At 49.1% G+C, this 18,627-nt stretch overlaps 1 protein-coding gene across 1 annotated transcript in view; it reads right to left on the bottom strand.

Annotated features, from left to right (window-relative positions):
* Nucleotides 1–6,013: 6,013 nt before the first annotated feature.
* Nucleotides 6,014–18,627, bottom strand: part of MXD3 (MAX dimerization protein 3) — a 41,263-nt gene continuing 28,649 nt past the window's right edge. Inside the window, exons 4-6 of the mRNA XM_075342320.1 lie at nt 7,735–7,849; nt 7,394–7,568; nt 6,014–7,311 (exon numbers count right to left, since the gene is read on the bottom strand). Coding sequence (XP_075198435.1) covers nt 7,193–7,311; nt 7,394–7,568; nt 7,735–7,849 — 409 coding nt within the window. The 3' untranslated portion in view covers nt 6,014–7,192. The remainder of the gene's footprint in view (nt 7,312–7,393; nt 7,569–7,734; nt 7,850–18,627) is intronic.

Here is an 18,627-nt window from a genome sequence, read left to right as displayed (position 1 = left end):
CTGGGCCCTGTGGTGGAGAAACACTGCTCCCCACCCTGACAGACTCGCATCTGTTGTGACCACTGCCCAGGATGGGGGCAGGAAGGATCTTCCCTGAGACAATGAGGTGGGAAGGAGCCACCATTGTAGAGAGTCCTTGGCCGTCTGGGAAAGAGAGACTTTCCTGTCCAGGGACGTTGACTTCCCGTCCCATTGGCGGAGAATGTCCCATTGAAGTGGGCGCAGATGAAACTGCGCAAAGGGAACTGCTTCCATGGCTGCCACCATCTTCCCGAGGAAGTGCATGAGGCGCCGTAAGGGGTGCGACTGGCCTTGAAGGAGGGATTGCACCCCTGTCTGTAGGGACCGCTGCTTGTTCAGCGGAAGCTTCACTCTCGCTGCTCGAGTATGAAACTCCATGCCAAGATACGTTAGCGACTGTGACGGTGACAGATTCGACTTTGGAAAGTTGATGATCCATCCGAACGTCTGTAGAGTCTCCAGCGTAGCATGTAGACTGAGTTGGCATGCCTCTTGAGAGGGTGCCTTGACAAGTAGATCGTCTAGGTAAGGGATCACCGAGTGTCCCTGAGAGTGCAAGACTGCTACCACCGCCGCCATGACCTTGGTGAAGACCCGGGGGGCTGTCGCCAGACCGAATGGCAGAGCTACGAACTGAAGATGGTCGTTTCCTATCACAAAACGTAGAAAACGTTGATGTTCTGTAGCAATTGGCACGTGGAGATAAGCATCTTTGATGTCTATTGAGGCAAGGAAATCTCCTTGAGACATTGAGGCAACGACAGAGCGGAGGGTTTCCATCTGGAACCGTCTGGCGTGCACATGTTTGTTGAGCAGCTTTAGATCCAGAACAGGACGGAACGAGCCGTCCTTTTTAGGAACCACAAAGAGATTGGAGTAAAACCCTCGCCCTTGTTCCTGAGGCGGTACAGGAACCACTACTCCTTCCGCTCTTAGGGAGTCCACCGCCTGCAGCAGGGCATCTGCTCGGTCTGGATGTGGGGAGGTTCTGAAGAACCGAGCTGGAGGACGAGAACTGAACTCGATTCTGTACCCGCGAGACAAAATGTTTGTCACCCACCGGTCTTTGACCTGTGACGTCCAAATGTCGGAAAAGCGGGAGAGCCTGCCCCCAACCGGAGATGCGGAGGGGGGGGGGCTGAAAGTCATGAGGTAGCCGCTTTGGAAGCGGTTCCTCCATTTGCTTTCTTGGGGCGTGCGTGAGCCCGCCAGGAATCTGAGACTCTTTGCGTCCTCTGAGTCCCTTTGGACGAGGAGAATTGTGTCTTGCCCGAACCTCGAAAGGACTGAAACCTCTGCTGCCATTTTTTCTGCTGAGGTTTGCTTGATCTGGGCTGGGGTAAGGAAGAGTCTTTACCCTTGGACTGTTTAATGATGTCAGCCAATGGCTCGCCAAACAGTCTATCTCTAGACAAAGGCAAGCTGGTTAAACATTTTTTGGAACCAGCATCTGCTTTCCAGTCCTTTAACCACAAGGCTCTGCGCAAAACTACCGAATTGGCGGACGCCATTGAGGTGCGGCTGGTAGATTCTAGGACCGCATTGATAGCGTAAGACGCAAACGCAGACATCTGCGAGGTAAGGGACGCCACTTGCGGCGCCGCTGGATGTATGATAGCATCCACTTTTGCTAAACCAGCTGAAATAGCTTGGAGTGCCCATACGGCTGCGAATGCTGGAGCAAACGACGCGCCGATAGCTTCATAGACAGATTTTAACCAAAGGTCCATCTGTCTGTCATTGGCATCCTTAAGTGAAGCGCCATCCTCCACTGCAACTATGGATCTAGCTGCAAGTTTGGAAATCGGGGGGTCTACTTTTGGACACTGGGTCCAGCGCTTGACCACCTCAGGGGGGAAAGGAAAACGTGTATCCTTAGAACGTTTAGAGAAACGCCTTTCTGGATGAGCGTCGTGTTTCTGGATTGATTCTCTGAAGTCAGAGTGATCCAAGAAAGCACTCAATTTACGCTTGGGATAGAGGAAACGAAACTTCTCCTGCTCTGCAGCTGCCTCCTCTGCTGAAGGGGCTGGGGGAGAAATATCTAACAGCCTATTGATGGCTGAGATAAGATCGTTTACCATGGCGTCCCCATCCGGGGTATCCAGTTTGAGAGGGGTTCCAGGATAAGACTCCTGATCACTCTCTTCAGACGCATCACAGGGCGACTGATTGCGCTGAGACCCTGAGCAGTGTGATGACGTTGAGGGTCTTTCCCAGCGAGCTCGCTTAGGGTGGCTGGGGCTATCATCTGAGTCATAATACTCAGCCTGGGAAGCCGGGGACCCCCTTGCAGTCTGGACTAATTCCAACTGAGGGGGATTAGAGGACAGAGACCTCGCCGTGTCCATAGACTGAGCCCCAGTCATGGATTGCAAAGTTTCAAGGATCTTTGCCATAGTCACAGACATTCCATCAGCAAAAACTGCAAAGTCTGTCCCTGACACCGGGGCAGGACTTACAAGCGTCTCAGCCTGGGTCACTACCCCTCCGGACTCCGGCTGGCGAAGCAGCACCGGATCTGAGCATTGCACACAATGGGGGTCTTTGGAACCTGCTGGCAGAGCAGCCCCACATGCAGCACACGCAGTGTACACAGCCCTAGCCTTGGCAGCCTTGCGTTTTGTGGATGACATGTTGCTGCCTCCTCAGAGCGATCTGGGGTATCCAGCCAGGAAGCGACCTCACAGTGCAAGAAATAAATAAATATATATATCTGGTGACACAGTACACCAATACACACTGAGGCACTAGAGGGGCCAGCTGAAATGCCGCTTACCGCCCGCTTAAGAGCGGGTGTGTGGTCGCCAAAAGCCCCCTAGTCCAGGTCTCCCAGAGCCTTGCGTCCTTCCTCTAGCCAGACTGCATGTAATGGCTGCCGGCGTCCTGGGAGAGGAGGGGGAGCGGGCCCTGGGCGTTCCTGACTAAGAGCGGGAAGCCTGCTTCCCTCTGTGCCTAGTGAGAGGGCTGGAGCATGTAAATCAGGCTCCAGCCCTCGTCGCTGCTGCGAAACAGCGTCTCTCCCCTACCCTGATTGACAGGGTGGGGGCGGGAACGAAGCGGAGCTAGGCTGCAAAAGCCGGGGACTGGATTTATAAACGCCGCCGCCGTAAAAGCGCGGTCGGCGTGTCCCCGGCGCACCACAAGTCACAGCAGCGCCGCCCGGTCCAGTGGGGGTCGGCGCTGCGTTCCCACAACACAAAGTCCCCCAGTAAACTGTAGGAACACTAACTCCAACGTTACGGTCCCCGGCGCACTACAACACCCAGCCAGCCCGGAGTGTGTCTGTGCCTGCCGGGGACACAGAGTACCTGTATGATGCAGGGCCATGTCCCTGATTGTACTCCTGCTCCATATCCATCAGGTTCAACTGGGTCTGTGGATGGAGCCCGGCGTCAGAGCTTAGAGGCCGGCAGGATCCCACTTCCACAGAGCCCTACAAGGGGATGTGGAAGGAAAGCAGCATGTGGGGCTCCAGCCCCTGTACCAGCAATAGGTACCTCAACCTTACAACACCATCCACGGGTGAGAAGGGAGCATGCTGGGGGCCCTATATGGGCCCTCTTTTCTTCCATCCGAAATAGTCAGCAGCTACTGCTGACTAAAATCTGTGGAGCCATGCGTGGATGTCTGACCTCCTTCGCACAAAGCTTGAAAACTGGAGAACCCGTGATACCACGGGGGGGTATAGCCAGAAGGGGAGGGGCCTTGCACTTTTTAGTGTAGTGCTTTGTGTGGCCTCCGGAGGGCAGTAGCTATACCCCAATCGTCTGGGTCTCCCAATAGAGCGCTGAAGAAAATGCAGTCCAAGTGCATTTTGGTTGCATTCTGACCCACATCATTGATTTCAATGGGTGGAGAACACAGCTACAACGCACAAAAGTGACATGCTGCTTTTTTTTCTGCAGCGATTTTTCACATCCAAAACGCTGTGTTTAAAAAAGCAGCGTGCGCATTAAATTTTCGGACTTCTCAGACTTTGCTGGGGAAGCAGAACGCATGCACTTTGGCACTGAAACGCTGCAGTTCAAAACGCAGCATTACCGCAGGAAAAAACGCAACGTGCGCACATAGCCTAAGTCACCTAGGTTGGAGCGTAAACAAACAAGTCAGGCTTACAGCCAAACACCAGCAAGATTTTTTAGGGTCCTGTTATATTCCCACAGAGTATCACCCTTCCAGAAGAAAAGTATATTGTCAGACTGGATCCTCTCCATACAGAAGAGAACTATGGACAGTCAGGGAGGCCATGAGTATCATGGGCTTGATGACATCCTGCAGCCCCTGTGGCCAATAGAGCCAGTTTCATTCCAGAGATCTTTAGAGGGTAATTTTGTCAGCCACAGACAAGCACCAGAGGTCTCTGGTCTGAAGGATCTGTCCCATGCAGTCAGTCTCTCTCTATTGGTGGACTGTTCTAGAAATCTGCCAGTAGGGGTCTCTTTGGTCTCTCATGCCTGTGTCATGCTAACCATCAATGCAAGCAAGTTTGGCTGGGGGCCCCAGATAGATCAGTACTGCCAGGAAAGATGGTCGGCCCTGCCTTTGATGTGGGCTCAGATGCTGAGACTGCAATTTTCCCCCACTTTATGGCTGATTTAATCAACCGTCAAGTGTCTCTAACAGCCGCTGGTAGATTCAAGATCCACCCCCACCCGTGACTGTTAACCAGTTAGATGCCACTGTCAGACTGACAGCTGCATTTAATACAGGCAGACATTAAGCGAGTCTTTGATCCTGTCCATCAGCACAGCTTTCGCATCATCGTGGGGTGCTAATGGAGTGTCATGACAGCCAGCAGTCTGCTGATGACCCCCGTGCCCGTCGTCATGATTTTCTTTTGAACGGCGGCCCCGTGACCAGCATTCATAGGAAATTGTGATTTTTGCAATACAGAGCAGTGCATCAGCGTTGCTGTATATAGCACTGGCGATCATCCGATGGCGCAACAAGAAAAGAAAGAAACCTGCCAGCACTAAAGTACTTTTGGTCGCTGCAACAGTGCAATAAAGATGATATAAGTAAAAATGTCAGCTCAGGGCGCCAAAAAATAAGCAGTCACCAAGCCCCAGATCCCAAAAATGAGAACGTTACAGAGCTCAGAAAACAAATACTAAATAACTAACTTTTTTTTTGCCATTTAAATGACAAAATAAAAAAACCAACAAGAACCTCCAAACCCCACATACGTTTAGTATTTGCGCACTCATATTGTCCTGGGGAAATCAGATTGCCCAGCCGGTTTTACCATATATTGAACATAGTAAATAAAACCAAAAATCAACCATGGAATTGCACTTTTTTTTTTTGTACGTTCGCCACACTTGGAATGTTTTACCTCATTTTCCAGTACACTACATGACAATGAATGGAGTCACTCAAAAGTACAACTCGTCCCACAAAAACCTTGCCCTCATATGGCTATATTGACGGAAAAATAAAAAAAGAAGGTTGGTTATGGCTCTTGGAAAAAGGAGGGGAAAGAAAAGAAGAAAAAAAAAAATCAGAATTTGTCAGCAGGTTTTTGTTATGTAATCTGAAAGCAGCATAATGTAAGGGCAAAGACCTGGTTTCCAGTGATGTCACGTCCTATGCTGTTTTAATGAAATCAGTGGTTTATCAGCAGACGTTGATCACTACAGGAGGTGTCTCGTGCTGCCTAGTAGCCACTACTGATTACAATAACAGAAAGCTGCTATAGTGTACAGCTACTAATCAGTGGTATAGGCGTGGTTATATCAAGCTCAGCATTCTGAGCTCCGCAGCAGAGAAAACTATGATTTTGTCACAATTTCAAAAGTAAGATACATCAACGGAATCCGGTTCTCTGTCCCTACCTTATGATGCTATCACATTACATAGCAAAAAACCTGCTGACAGAATCCAGTTAAACAATAGGTCATTTTCTGATGGCTTTCAATCTAATTTTTTTTGCATATCACTGGTGTAGTTGGCTTATCTCCATGTTTGCGTCATCTCTACCGATTCTCAATACCAATATTAATACGGTTGTATTTTCTCCACTTAATAGTGTGCAATATATTAGATGTACGATGACACTATATGGACTAAATCCATATTACGCATGTTTTTATCCATCGTCCAGTTCAGCCTGTGTAAGGAATTTAATTTTTTCGAGTTACTATATGAATGTAGAGAGGAAAGAGAAAGTACAAGCATTTCTACAGAACAAAAAAACAAAAACACATTTACTAAAATAGAAGTTACAATATTGAAAAAAAGCTTATTGGGAGGAGTTCCCCCTCCGTGCCCCAGTGACACGCTCACAATACAATAGTGCCTGGGCTTAGGAATGTAAGTCAGCTGCTCATCTGAAATGGGGGATGTAACGTCCGGACCCCACTGCTCTCGGGAGGAGTACGGGCGTCCTTCCAGCTAAACGCTTGTGCTGTGCTAAGAGAAGATTGGCTAAGGCAGCTTGATCAAGATGCTTCTCTTCTTCAGCAAGTGCATGTAAGAGCTTGGACTTTTTACAATGTGACAGTCATGTAAACATTAAACCTCCCAGAGATATTTTCCACATTTGTTTTTACTGAAAGCATCCATTTTACTGGAAAAAAATGTGAGACTAATAACCCTGGAGAATCCACTGATTGACATCTCACATGCTTTCTTCCTGTAAGTGTTGCAGCATAGTTCTTAGACCTTTATAGATGATAAAAAATATATAGTTGTTTACATGGGGTTGTTCCTTTAAGTGCACACATAAAGTGCTTCTCATATGTCTGGGAGCGCCGTACAACCAGTGCACAGCCATGTGGTGAGAGGAGCTCCAGCATTTGTGTATGTACAATAAATTAGATGATCATGATGGCACTGAACACATGATGAGATCTTCTGATGGCACCTCAATAGTAAAATAATCCTCTCTACTAGAGCACGGTCCTGTGCCAGACAGCACGACGCTGCGTGGATGAGGGATGTAGAGTTTATGGTAGACATCGGAGGTGACCATCATCAAAGCTTTAGAGAGAGGGGAGGAAAAAAATTACAAAGTAAAAACTGCATCCACGAAGGTGGGATACAAATCAATTGACTGCCTTCATGGACAGTTCCTTGAAGGAGCTATGGCATTTTGGGAGTTGAATGTACGCTAGTTAGGAATCTTCATAAAGCTGTGTTATTGCTTGTGGTGGTTCCGGCACTGTGGTCATAGCCAGGCGTGAGCTGGAGTAGAGTAGCTGTGCTCCATGCCAGCGCTAAACGACACAAACAGGTCCCCCTCATTAGCGCCCAGGATAACGCCTTCCACATCTACCTCCAAATCCTCTGCAAAGAAAAGAAACATGCTCATATATCATTCAATCCGGTAGGTTTCCCCAGAACCCCTCGCTTGTCTTGCGGTGCTCACCTTGGTCAGAGTCCGAGCGCTCCGAGGACAGGGTGGAGGAGTCCAGACTGTCCGCTCTGATGCGCTCAGTGCTGCTGGAGGGCAGAAGCTGCTTTAGTCTCTGTCGTAATCTCTGTTGCTCTGTCCGCAGTTTTTCTTTGATATTCTTTGCTCGTAGTTCCTGATCCTCCAGTTTCTACAATAGATTAGACACAGTATTACTATCACTAAATGTGTCACCTGTACATGGATTGGAAGAAATGCCCCTCACATGGGAAATAAACATCTAGTAAGTGATGGGCGGTCAGTACTAAGCGCATCGTGTGAGAATGGCACACCGTGTCTGCCAGGCAGTGACTCACTTTGATGTGCTGTCTGGCTCTGTGCAGGAGGCTGAGGGTGGTGTGACGGGACGTATCCACACTTAGAGGAACTTGCTGCTTCAGTTGTTCTAGACATCGCCGCAGCTGGGCTCTCCTACAAATAGAATTGCTGAATGAATGCTTTGTACTTGCACAGAAGATGGCAACGTACTAGAATGGATTGTACAATTTACTACATAAATTAAAGGGGTTGTCCGGGCTTTTACTAAATGTCAGTACCTGCAGACTTTTCACCCTCACAACGTGCACCGCACCCTGTCAGGATGATCTGGTGAAACTGAACAGTCATGTGACCTCAAGTATGTGATTGTCATACTTCTGGCCACATTCAGACTAGTCGTGCCCAGTCTCACTCAATACGAGTGAATTGAATGAGGCCACAGACATGTCAAAATGTGACCGTAAATATGCATATCACATACTTATGGTCACATGACCACCCAATATAGCTACATAAAAGGAGAATCCTAACAATATGTGGGGTGCGCAATAAGGATTCGAAAGTCACCAGTCACAAAGTACATCTAGCAAGAGACTGGACAATCCCTTTAACATTCTCATATGGAGGGGAAAACCAAAAACAAACAAACCCCAAAACAACTGACTGTTGGCACTGTACCAAACCAAAGACTTTGCGCTCTCTTCACATTGCAGATCTGTTGCAGAACTAAATTGGGAGTGCCAATGACCTCCATTTTGGCAGAGCTAGGCACAACTGGTGTGATGTATGGATGCACAAAAAAAAATAAATCTTGTGACTTATCTAAGTGATTTACACCAGAATTCTGGTGTTATCACTTTAAAGCAACATTCCAGAGTTTTGTTTTTCAGCTCATGAGTGGTACTTTAAGCCTACATCCCCCGCCCCTGGTAGTATATTCACACTTTAAACTATTCGGCACCGCTCTGGTACTGCAATGCCATCTTGTGACTGTAGCTTCTGACTGGTCAGAAGTTACATCACAAGAGCATAATACAGCTCTATGAGAGCCAGAACAAGGTTCTCAGAGATGTATTGATTTGTGACCTCCGGTGCATGAAACACTGAAGCTGGCCACAGGTCACATATCACAGGAGACCACCTGGACCGGCAGTGATAGAAGGGGTGTAGAAGACCAGCATCTTAGATTTAAAGCACCACTCTTTTATTTATTTTATTTTTATAAAACATTGTACCTTATCTTAGTGATAAATTTAGGTTGACATTTTTCATTTGTGTAAATTTCTATAGCTGTAAACCAGTTAGTCATGCTGAGCAAAATAATTAATAAATCACATTTCCCATGTCTACTTCACCTCTGCATCATTTTATGATGTTAGAAGGGTAAGATATTTAGCAGCAATTTCCCATTTTTTTCAAGAGATTTACAAAATTTATTTCTTTTGAGACCTGTTAAAGGGAACCTGTCATCAGAAATTTCGCCCAAAAGCTAAAAGCTTCCCCCTCTGCAGCTCCTGGGCTGCATTCTAGGAAGGTCCCTGTTATTATTGTGCCCCATGTGAGACCAAAATAAAGCCTTTATAAAGTTCTACCTTTTTGTATGCAGCTTCTGTAAATCCGTCACGGGGGCGGGCTCTCTGCCGTCCGTTATTCTGCCTCCTGGTCCTGTATGCCGCCCCCATCGCTCCTTTCCATATCTGATGCACCGCCCACTGCTCCAGCCATCCCCGCGCATGCCCAGTGCCAGTCTCACAGGACTGAGCAGTGTGACCGCTGGTGACGTGTGCACAGGCAAGTGATTATGGACGGGACTGTGACTGTTATCAGCAAGTACCCGGCCATAATCTCTTGAGCGCGCAAACCTCACCAGCATTCACACTGAACTCAGTGTAGATGCTAGACTGTATGGGCTGCTTCCAGGGATGACGTCCCTTTGTCATGTGATAGGGGCGTGTTCGAAATACTATCACATGACAAAGGGACGTCATCCCTGGAAGCAGCCCATACAGTCTAGCATCTACACTGAGTTCAGTGTGAATGCTGGTGAGGTTTGCGCGCTCAAGAGATTATGGCCGGGTACTTGCTGATAACAGTCACAGCCCCGTCCATAATCACTTGCCTGTGCACACGTCACCAGCGGTCAAACTGCTCAGTCCTGTGAGACTGGCACTGGGCATGCGCGGGGATGGCTGGAGCAGTGGGCGGTGCATCAGATATGGAAAGGAGCGATGGGGGCGGCATACAGGACCAGGAGGCAGAATAACGGACGGCAGAGAGCCCGCCCCCGTGACGGATTTACAGAAGCTGCATACAAAAAGGTAGAACTTTATAAAGGCTTTATTTTGGTCTCACATGGGGCACAATAATAACAGGGACCTTCCTAGAATGCAGCCCAGGAGCTGCAGAGGGGGAATCTTTTAGCTTTTGGGCGAAATTTCTGATGACAGGTTCCCTTTAAGATTTAAATGGCCTTTGAGGGGGATATATATTGGAAACTCCCCAAAAGTGATACCATTTTAAACACTGCACCCCTCAAATACTTCAAAACTTGTGTCAGGAAAATGTTTAACCCTTCAGGTGCTATATAGAAGTTATTGCAAAGTGGTAAAAAACAAAAATGTTTAATTTTTACTCTAAAATGTTGCTTAATCCCCAGTTATTTTTTCACTTTTACAAGAGATAGAATGACAAAATGGACCCCACAATTTGATACCCAGTTTCTTCTGAACGCACGGATACCCCACATGTGGTCAGAAACCTGTTTGGACAAATGGGAGGGCTCAGAACAGAAGAAGCAATATTGGAATTTTGAAAACACAAATTTGGCTGAAAAAGATTGCGAGCACCATGGCACATGTGCACGGACCCTAAGGTGCCTAAACAGCGGAAACACACACACACACACACACACACACACACACACGCACACACAATCAGTCTAGGGAAACAAGATCTATCAAGGAAGTTACGGTGGGTACGGAAAGTATTCAGACCCCTTTCACTCTGTTTCATTGCAGCCATTTGGTAAATTCAAAAAAATTTGGTTTTTTTCTCAATGTACACTGCACCCCATCCCCCATCTTGACAGAAAAAAAAAACAAATGTAGAAATGTTTGCAAAATTTATTAAACAAGAAAAACTGAAATATGACATGGTTATAAGTATTCAGACCCTTTGCTCGGACAGTCGTATTTAAGTCACATGCTGTCCATTTCCTTGTGATCCTCCTTGAGATGGTTTTACTCCTTCATTGGAGTCCAGCTGTGCTTAATTACACTGATATGACAGTTTGGAAAGGCACACACCTGTCTATATAAGACCTCACAGTGCATGTCACACCATATAAGAATCATGAGGTCAAAAGTAACTGCCCAAGGAGCTCAGAGACAGAATTGTGGCAAGGCACAGATGTGGCCAAGGTTACAAAGAAGGGAATTTTGTTACTTACCGTAAATTCCTTTTCTTCTAGCTCTTATTGGGAGACCCAGACGATTGGGGTATAGCTACTGCCCTCTGGAGGCCACACAAAGCACTACATTAAAAGTGCAAGGCCCCTCCCCCTCTGGCTATACCCCCCCCGTGGTATCACGGGTTCTCCAGTTTTAGTGCCAAAGCAAGAAGGAGGAAGCCAATAACTGGTTTAAACAAATTAACTCCGAATAACATCGGAGAACTGAAAAACCGTTCAACATGAACAACATGTGTACCCGCAAACAACAAAAAAACATCCCGAAGGACAACAGGGCGGGTGCTGGGTCTCCCAATAAGAGCTAGAAGAAAAGGAATTTACGGTAAGTAACAAAATTCCCTTCTTCTTCAGCGCTCTATTGGGAGACCCAGACGATTGGGACGTCCAAAAGCTGTCCCTGGGTGGGTAAATAAATACCTCATGTTAGAGCTGCAAAACAGCCCTCCCCTATGGGGGTGTCACTGCCGCCTGCAGGACTCTTCTACCTAAGCTGGCATCCGCCGAAGCATAGGTATGCACCTGATAATGCTTGGTGAAAGTGTGCAGACTGGACCAGGTAGCTGCCTGGCACACCTGTTGAGCCGAAGCCTGGTGACGTAATGCCCAGGACGCACCCACGGCTCTGGTTGAGTGGGCTTTTAGCCCTGAAGGAACCGGAAGCCCCGCAGAACGGTAGGCCTCTAGAATTGGTTCTTTGATCCATCGAGCCAGGGTGGCTTTAGAAGCCTGCAACCCCTTGCGCGGACCAGCGACAAGGACAAAAAGTGCATCGGAACGGCGTATGGGCGCCGTGCGGGAAATGTAGATTCTGAGTGCTCTCACCAGATCTAGCAAACGTAAGTCCTTTTCATACCGGTGAACCGGATGAGGGCAAAAAGAAGGCAAGGAAATATCCTGATTAAGATGAAAAGAGGATACGACCTTAGGAAGAAACTCCGGAATGGGGCGCAGCACAACCTTGTCCTGGTGGAACACCAGGAAGGGAGCCTTGGATGACAGAGCTGCCAGCTCAGACACTCGCCGAAGCGATGTGATCGCAACAAGAAACGCCACTTTCTGCGACAGCCGAGAAAAGGAAACTTCCTTCAGAGGCTCGAAGGGCGGCTTCTGGAGAGCAACTAGTACCCTGTTCAGATCCCATGGATCTAACGGTCGTTTGTACGGGGGCACAATATGACAGACCCCCTGCAGGAACGTGCGCACCTTAGGAAGACGTGCTAGACGCTTCTGAAAAAACACGGATAGTGCCGAAACTTGCCCTTTAAGGGAGCTGAGCGACAAGCCCTTTTCTAACCCCGATTGCAGGAAGGAAAGAAACTTGGGTAATGCAAATGGCCAGGGAGACACTCCCTGGGCCGAGCACCAGGATAAGAAAATCTTCCACGTTCTGTGGTAGATCTTAGCAGAATTCGACTTTCTAGCTTGTCTCATTGTGGCAACCACTCCTTGAGATAATCCTGCAGATGCTAGGATCCAGGACTCAATGGCCACACAGTCAGGTTCAGGGCCGCAGAATTCTGATGGAAAAACGGCCCTTGGGACAGTAAGTCTGGTCGGTCTGGCAGTGACCACGGTCGACCGATCGTGAGATGCCACAGATCCGGATACCACGACCTCCTCGGCCAGTTTGGAGCGACGAGTATGATGCGGCTGCACTCGGATCTGATCTTGCGTAGCACTCTGGGCAAGAGCGCCAGAGGCGGAAACACGTAAGGGAGCTGAAACTGCGACCAATCTTGAACCAAGGCGTCTGCCGCCAGAGCTCTTTGATCGCGCGACCTCGCCATGAATGCCGGGACCTTGTTGTTGTGCCGGGATGCCATTAGGTCGACATCCGGCACTCCCCAGCGGCGACAGATTTCCTGAAACACGTCCGGGTGAAGGGACCATTCCCCTGCGTCCATGCCCTGGCGACTGAGGAAGTCTGCTTCCCAGTTTTCTACGCCTGGGATGTGAACCGCGGATATGGTGGATGCTCTGTCCTCCACCCACATTAGAATGCGCCGGACTTCTTGGAAGGCTTGCCGACTGCGCGTCCCTCCTTGGTGGTTGATGTATGCCACCGCTGTGGAGTTGTCCGATTGGATTCGGATCTGCTTTCCTTCCAGCCACTGCTGGAAGGCTAGTAGGGCAAGATACACTGCTCTGATTTCCAGAACATTGATCTGAAGGGTGGACTCCTGCGGAGTCCACGTCCCCTGAGCCCTGTGGTGGAGAAACACTGCTCCCCACCCCGACAGACTCGCATCTGTCGTAACTACTGCCCAGGATGGGGGCAGGAAGGATCTTCCCTGAGATAATGAGGTGGGAAGGAGCCACCATTGTAGAGAGTCCTTGGCCGTCTGGGAAAGCGAGACTTTCCTGTCCAGGGACGTTGACTTCCCGTCCCATTGGCGGAGAATGTCCCATTGAAGTGGGCGCAGATGAAACTGCGCAAAGGGAACTGCTTCCATGGCTGCCACCATCTTCCCTAGGAAATGCATGAGACGCCGCAAGGGATGCAACTGGCCCTGCAGGAGAGATTGCACCCCTGTCTGTAGTGACCGCTGCTTGTTCAGCGGCAGCTTCACTATCGCTGCTAGAGTATGAAACTCCATGCCAAGATACGTTAGTGACTGAGTCGGTGATAGGATCGACTTTGGAAAGTTGATGATCCATCCGAAAGACTGTAGAGTCTCCAGCGTAGCATTCAGGCTGTGCTGACATGCCTCCTGAGAGGGAGCTTTGACCAATAAGTCGTCTAGGTAAGGGATCACCGAGTGTCCCTGAGAGTGCAAGACTGCTACCACCGCCGCCATGACCTTGGTGAAGACCCGTGGGGCTGTCGCCAGACCAAATGGCAGAGCTACGAACTGAAAATGGTCGTCTCCTATCACAAAACGTAGAAAACGTTGATGTTCTGTAGCAATTGGCACGTGGAGATAAGCATCTTTGATGTCTATTGAGGCAAGGAAGTCTCCTCTGGACATTGAGGCAATGACAGAGCGGAGGGTTTCCATCCGGAACCTCCTGGCGTGCACATGTTTGTTGAGCCGTTTTAGGTCCAGAACAGGACGGAACGAGCCGTCCTTTTTTGGAACCACAAAGAGATTGGAGTAAAACCCTTGCCCTTGTTCCTGAGGAGGGACTGGGATCACCACTCCTTCCGCTTTTAGGGAATCCACCGCCTGCAGCAGAGCATCTGCTCGGTCTGGATGTGGGGAGGTTCTGAAGAACCGAGCTGGAGGACGAGAATTGAACTCGATTCTGTACCCGCGAGACAAAATGTCCGTCACCCACCGGTCTTTGACCTGTGACATCCAAATGCCGGAAAAGCGGGAGAGCCTGCCCCCGACCGGCGATGCGGAGGGGGGGGGCTGGAAGTCATGAGGTAGCCGCTTTGGAAGCGGTACCTCCATTTGCTTTCTTGGGGCGTGTGTGAGTCCGCCACGAATCTGAGTTTCTTTGCGTCCTCTGAGTCCCTTTGGACGAGGTAAATGGTGTCTTGCCCGAACCTCGAAAGGACTGAAACCTCTGCTGCCACTTTTTCTGCTGAGGTTTGGATGTTCTGGGTTGTGGTAAAGAGGAGTCTTTACCCTTGGACTGCTTAATGATGTCAACCAATGGCTCGCCAAACAGTCTCTCTCTAGACAAAGGCAAACTGGTTAAACATTTTTTGGAACCAGCATCTGCTTTCCAGTCCTTTAACCACAAGGCTCTGCGCAAAACTACCGAATTGGCGGACGCCATTGAGGTGCGACTGGTAGATTCTAGGACCGCATTGATAGCGTAAGACGCAAACGCCGACATCTGCGTGGTAAGGTGCGCCACTTGCGGCACTGCTGGATGCATGATAGCATCCACTTTTGCTAAGCCAGCTGAAATAGCCTGGAGTGCCCATACGGCTGCGAATGCCGGAGCAAACGACGCGCCGATAGCTTCATAGACAGATTTTAACCAAAGGTCCATCTGTCTGTCATTGGCATCTTTAAGTGAAGCGCCATCCTCCACTGCAACTATGGATCTAGCTGCAAGTTTGGAAATCGGGGGGTCTACCTTTGGACACTGTGTCCAGCGCTTGACCACCTCAGGAGGGAAAGGGAAACGCGTATCTTTAGATCGTTTAGAGAAACGCCTTTCTGGGTGAGCGTCGTGCTTCTGGATTGATTCTCTGAAGTCAGAGTGATCTAACAAAGCACTCAATTTACGCTTGGGATAAAGGAAACGAAACTTCTCCTGCTCCGCAGCCGCCTCTTCTGCTGAAGGGGCTGGGGGAGAAATATCCAACATCCTATTGATGGCTGAGATAAGGTCGTTTACCATGGCATCCCCATCCGGGGTATCCAGGTTGAGAGGGGTTCCAGGAGTGGATTCCTGATCACTCTCATCAGACACATCACAGGGAGACTGATTGTGCTGAGACCCTGAGCAGTGTGAAGACGTCGAGGGTCTTTCCCAGCGAGCTCGCTTAGGGTGGCTGGGGCCATCATCTGAGTCATAATCCTCGGCCTGTGAAGCCGGGGACCCCCCTGTGGGCTGGATACATTCCAAGTAAGGGGGACCTGAGGACAGAGGCCTCGCCGTGCCCAGAGACTGAGCCCCATGCATAGATTGCAAGGTTTCAAGTATTTTTGCCATAGAGACAGACATACTATCAGCAAAAACTGCAAAGTCTGTCCCTGTCACCGGGGCAGAACTTACAAGCGTCTCAGCCTGGGTCGCTACCTCTCCTGACTCCGGCTGGCGAAGCAGCACCGGGTCGGAGCATTGCACACAATGGGGGTCATCGGAGCCTGCTGGTAGATTAGCCCCACATGCAGCACACGCAGTGTACACAGCCCTTTTTGCCTTGGCCGCCTTGCGTTTTGAGGATGACATGTTGCTGCTTCCACAGAGCGATCTGGGATATGCAGCCAGAAGCGCACCTCACAGTGCAAGAAATACAATATCTATATATCTGTACCCAGTACACTGATACACAGTGAGGCACTAGAGGGACCAGCACAGAAAAATCGCTTACCGCCCGCTTAAAAAGCGGGTGTGTGGTCGCCAGATAGCCCCTAGTCCAGGTCTCCCAGAGCCTTGCGTCCTTCCTCCAGCCAGGCATGCATGTAATGGCTGCCGGCGTCTCGAGAGAAGAAGGGGGGGCGGGCCCTGGGCGTTCCTGGCCAAGAGCGGGAAGCCTGCTTCCCTCTGTGCCAAGTGAGAGGGCTGGAGCATGTAAATCAGGCTCCAGCCCTCGTCGCTGCTAGCGAACAGCGTCTCTCCCCTACCCTGAATGACAGGGTGGGGGCGGGAACGAATCGGAGCTGCCGGCGTCCTAGGCCCAAAAAGCCGGGGACTAAATTTATAACCGCCGCCGCCGTAAAAGCGCGGACGGCGGATCCCCGGCGCACCACAAGTCACAGCAGCGCCGCCCGGTCCAGAGGGGGTCGGCGCTGCGTTCCCATACACAAAAAAGTCCCCCAGTAATCTGTAGGGACACCAACTCCACGTTGCGGTCCCCGGCGCACTACAACACCCAGCCAGCCCGGAGTGTGTCTGTGCCTGCCGGGGACACGGAGTACCTGTATGATGCAGGGCCTGTCCCTGATCGTACTCCTGCTCCGAATCCATCAGGTTCTAATGGGTCTGTGGATGGAGCCCGGCATCAGAGCTGAGAGGCCGGCAGGATCCCACTTCCACAGAGCCCTACCAGGGGATGTGGAAGGAAAACAGCATGTCAGGCTCCAGCCCTGTACCAGCAATAGGTACCTCAACCTTACAACACCATCCAGGGGTGAGAAGGGAGCATGCTGGGGACACTATATGTGTCCTCTTTTCTTCCATCCGAAACAGTCAGCAGCTACTGCTGACTAAAATCTGTGGAGCTATGCATGGAATGTCTGACCTCCTTCGCACACAAAGCTAAAACTGGAGAACCCGTGATACCACGGGGGGGTATAGCCAGAGGGGGAGGGGCCTTGCACTTTTAATGTAGTGCTTTGTGTGGCCTCCAGAGGGCAGTAGCTATACCCCAATCGTCTGGGTCTCCCAATAGAGCGCTGAAGAAAGAATTTCTGCAGTACTCAAGGTTCCTAAGAGCATAGTGGCCTCCATAATCTTTAAATGGAAGAAGTTTGGGACCACCAGAACTCTTCCTAGACCGGGCCGTCCAGCCACACTGAGCAATAGTGGGAGAAGAGCCTTGGTGAGGGGGGGGTAAAGAAGAACCCCAAGATCACTGTGGCTGAGATCCAGAGATGCAGTAGGGAGAAAGTTCCACAAAGTCAACTAGTGAGATGATGGACCCGAGTGGGGGCTGGTTTGTGCAGGATAAGTTAGGGGTTTTATTGGTAACATTTTGGGGTACATAATTTTTTTTTATGTTTTTCAGTATGAGGCTGGGATCACATTCTTCTGTTTTGTGCTGAGCACTTACGTCTGAATTTTTGTGCAAAAGTCTCACAATGTGATTCAGATGAAAGTCCGATGGAATCAATGAGTCATATGGAGACACTTTGGACACCATTTGGCGTCTCTTCCGATGGGATCCATCTTTTCAGACGTGCACAGAGCTGTGGTCGTCCACATTTGTGTGCTTAAAAAGACTCCTAAAATGATGGGACACCACTGGAGCACAGACCAGACGGAGTCTAATATAGAGAGTGGTTCCATTTGGGGTTTTGTCTAAATCGGTTTTTGAAATCTCCAGGGAAACCCCGACGTGAGCGTTCAGTGAAGAGCGCAGGATAAATGTGCCAAGACTTGTCCCAATTTTTGGGAGGTAGAAAAAACAGAGTACAACACTAATTCTTATGTTTGCGCAGGTCACCATGCATTATTAGTGATAGGAGGGATTTATTCTGCGTGTCGGTGCAATGACCGCGATCCCAGGTTAATAGTTTTGTGGGGTTATGTTCTAGTTCTATGACTGTAAAAATGCTTTTTCATAATAAACAGTTTCTCCGTCACAATATTCTGTTACTTATTTGTCGGAGGAGAGGGCTGTAATAAGGGCTTATTTTTAGAGCGACAAGTTGGGAGATTTATTTGGTAACATTTTATTTATTGCTTTTTATTCAGATTTTTAAGATGCAGAATGAACATATTGATATAATGAATATATCTTTTGCGGGGCGAGTTAGCGTTTTGATTTCTACCACTTTTTTTTTTACATCCAACTTTTTGATGGATTCGATTTTTATTACTTTTTTGTGTGATGATGATGGAGACATTTTTGGAGTGTTTTTAATTTCCTTTCTGGCATTCACTGTACGGAATAAAGTGAGATTTATAGATCGGGTGGTTCTGGATGAGTGCAACCAATGTCTAGATTTCTTTGTTTAAACACAAGCTGCGTTTTCAGTGGCGAAGCTGCTTTTCGTCATTTTTGTGCGTTTGTTACAGATTTTTTTTTTTTTTTTTTTAACTTAGACCCACTGAGGGACATATTTTTCTCTTTTCTCGCTGGTTTCCTGTATTGCAGTACTATTACACTGCA

Source organism: Anomaloglossus baeobatrachus, chromosome 4, assembly GCF_048569485.1.
Source record: "Anomaloglossus baeobatrachus isolate aAnoBae1 chromosome 4, aAnoBae1.hap1, whole genome shotgun sequence".
NCBI classification, from domain to species: Eukaryota; Metazoa; Chordata; class Amphibia; order Anura; family Aromobatidae; genus Anomaloglossus; species Anomaloglossus baeobatrachus.
Note: the sequence above shows the minus strand (reverse complement) of the source record. Positions and strands in the feature narration are given on the sequence as shown.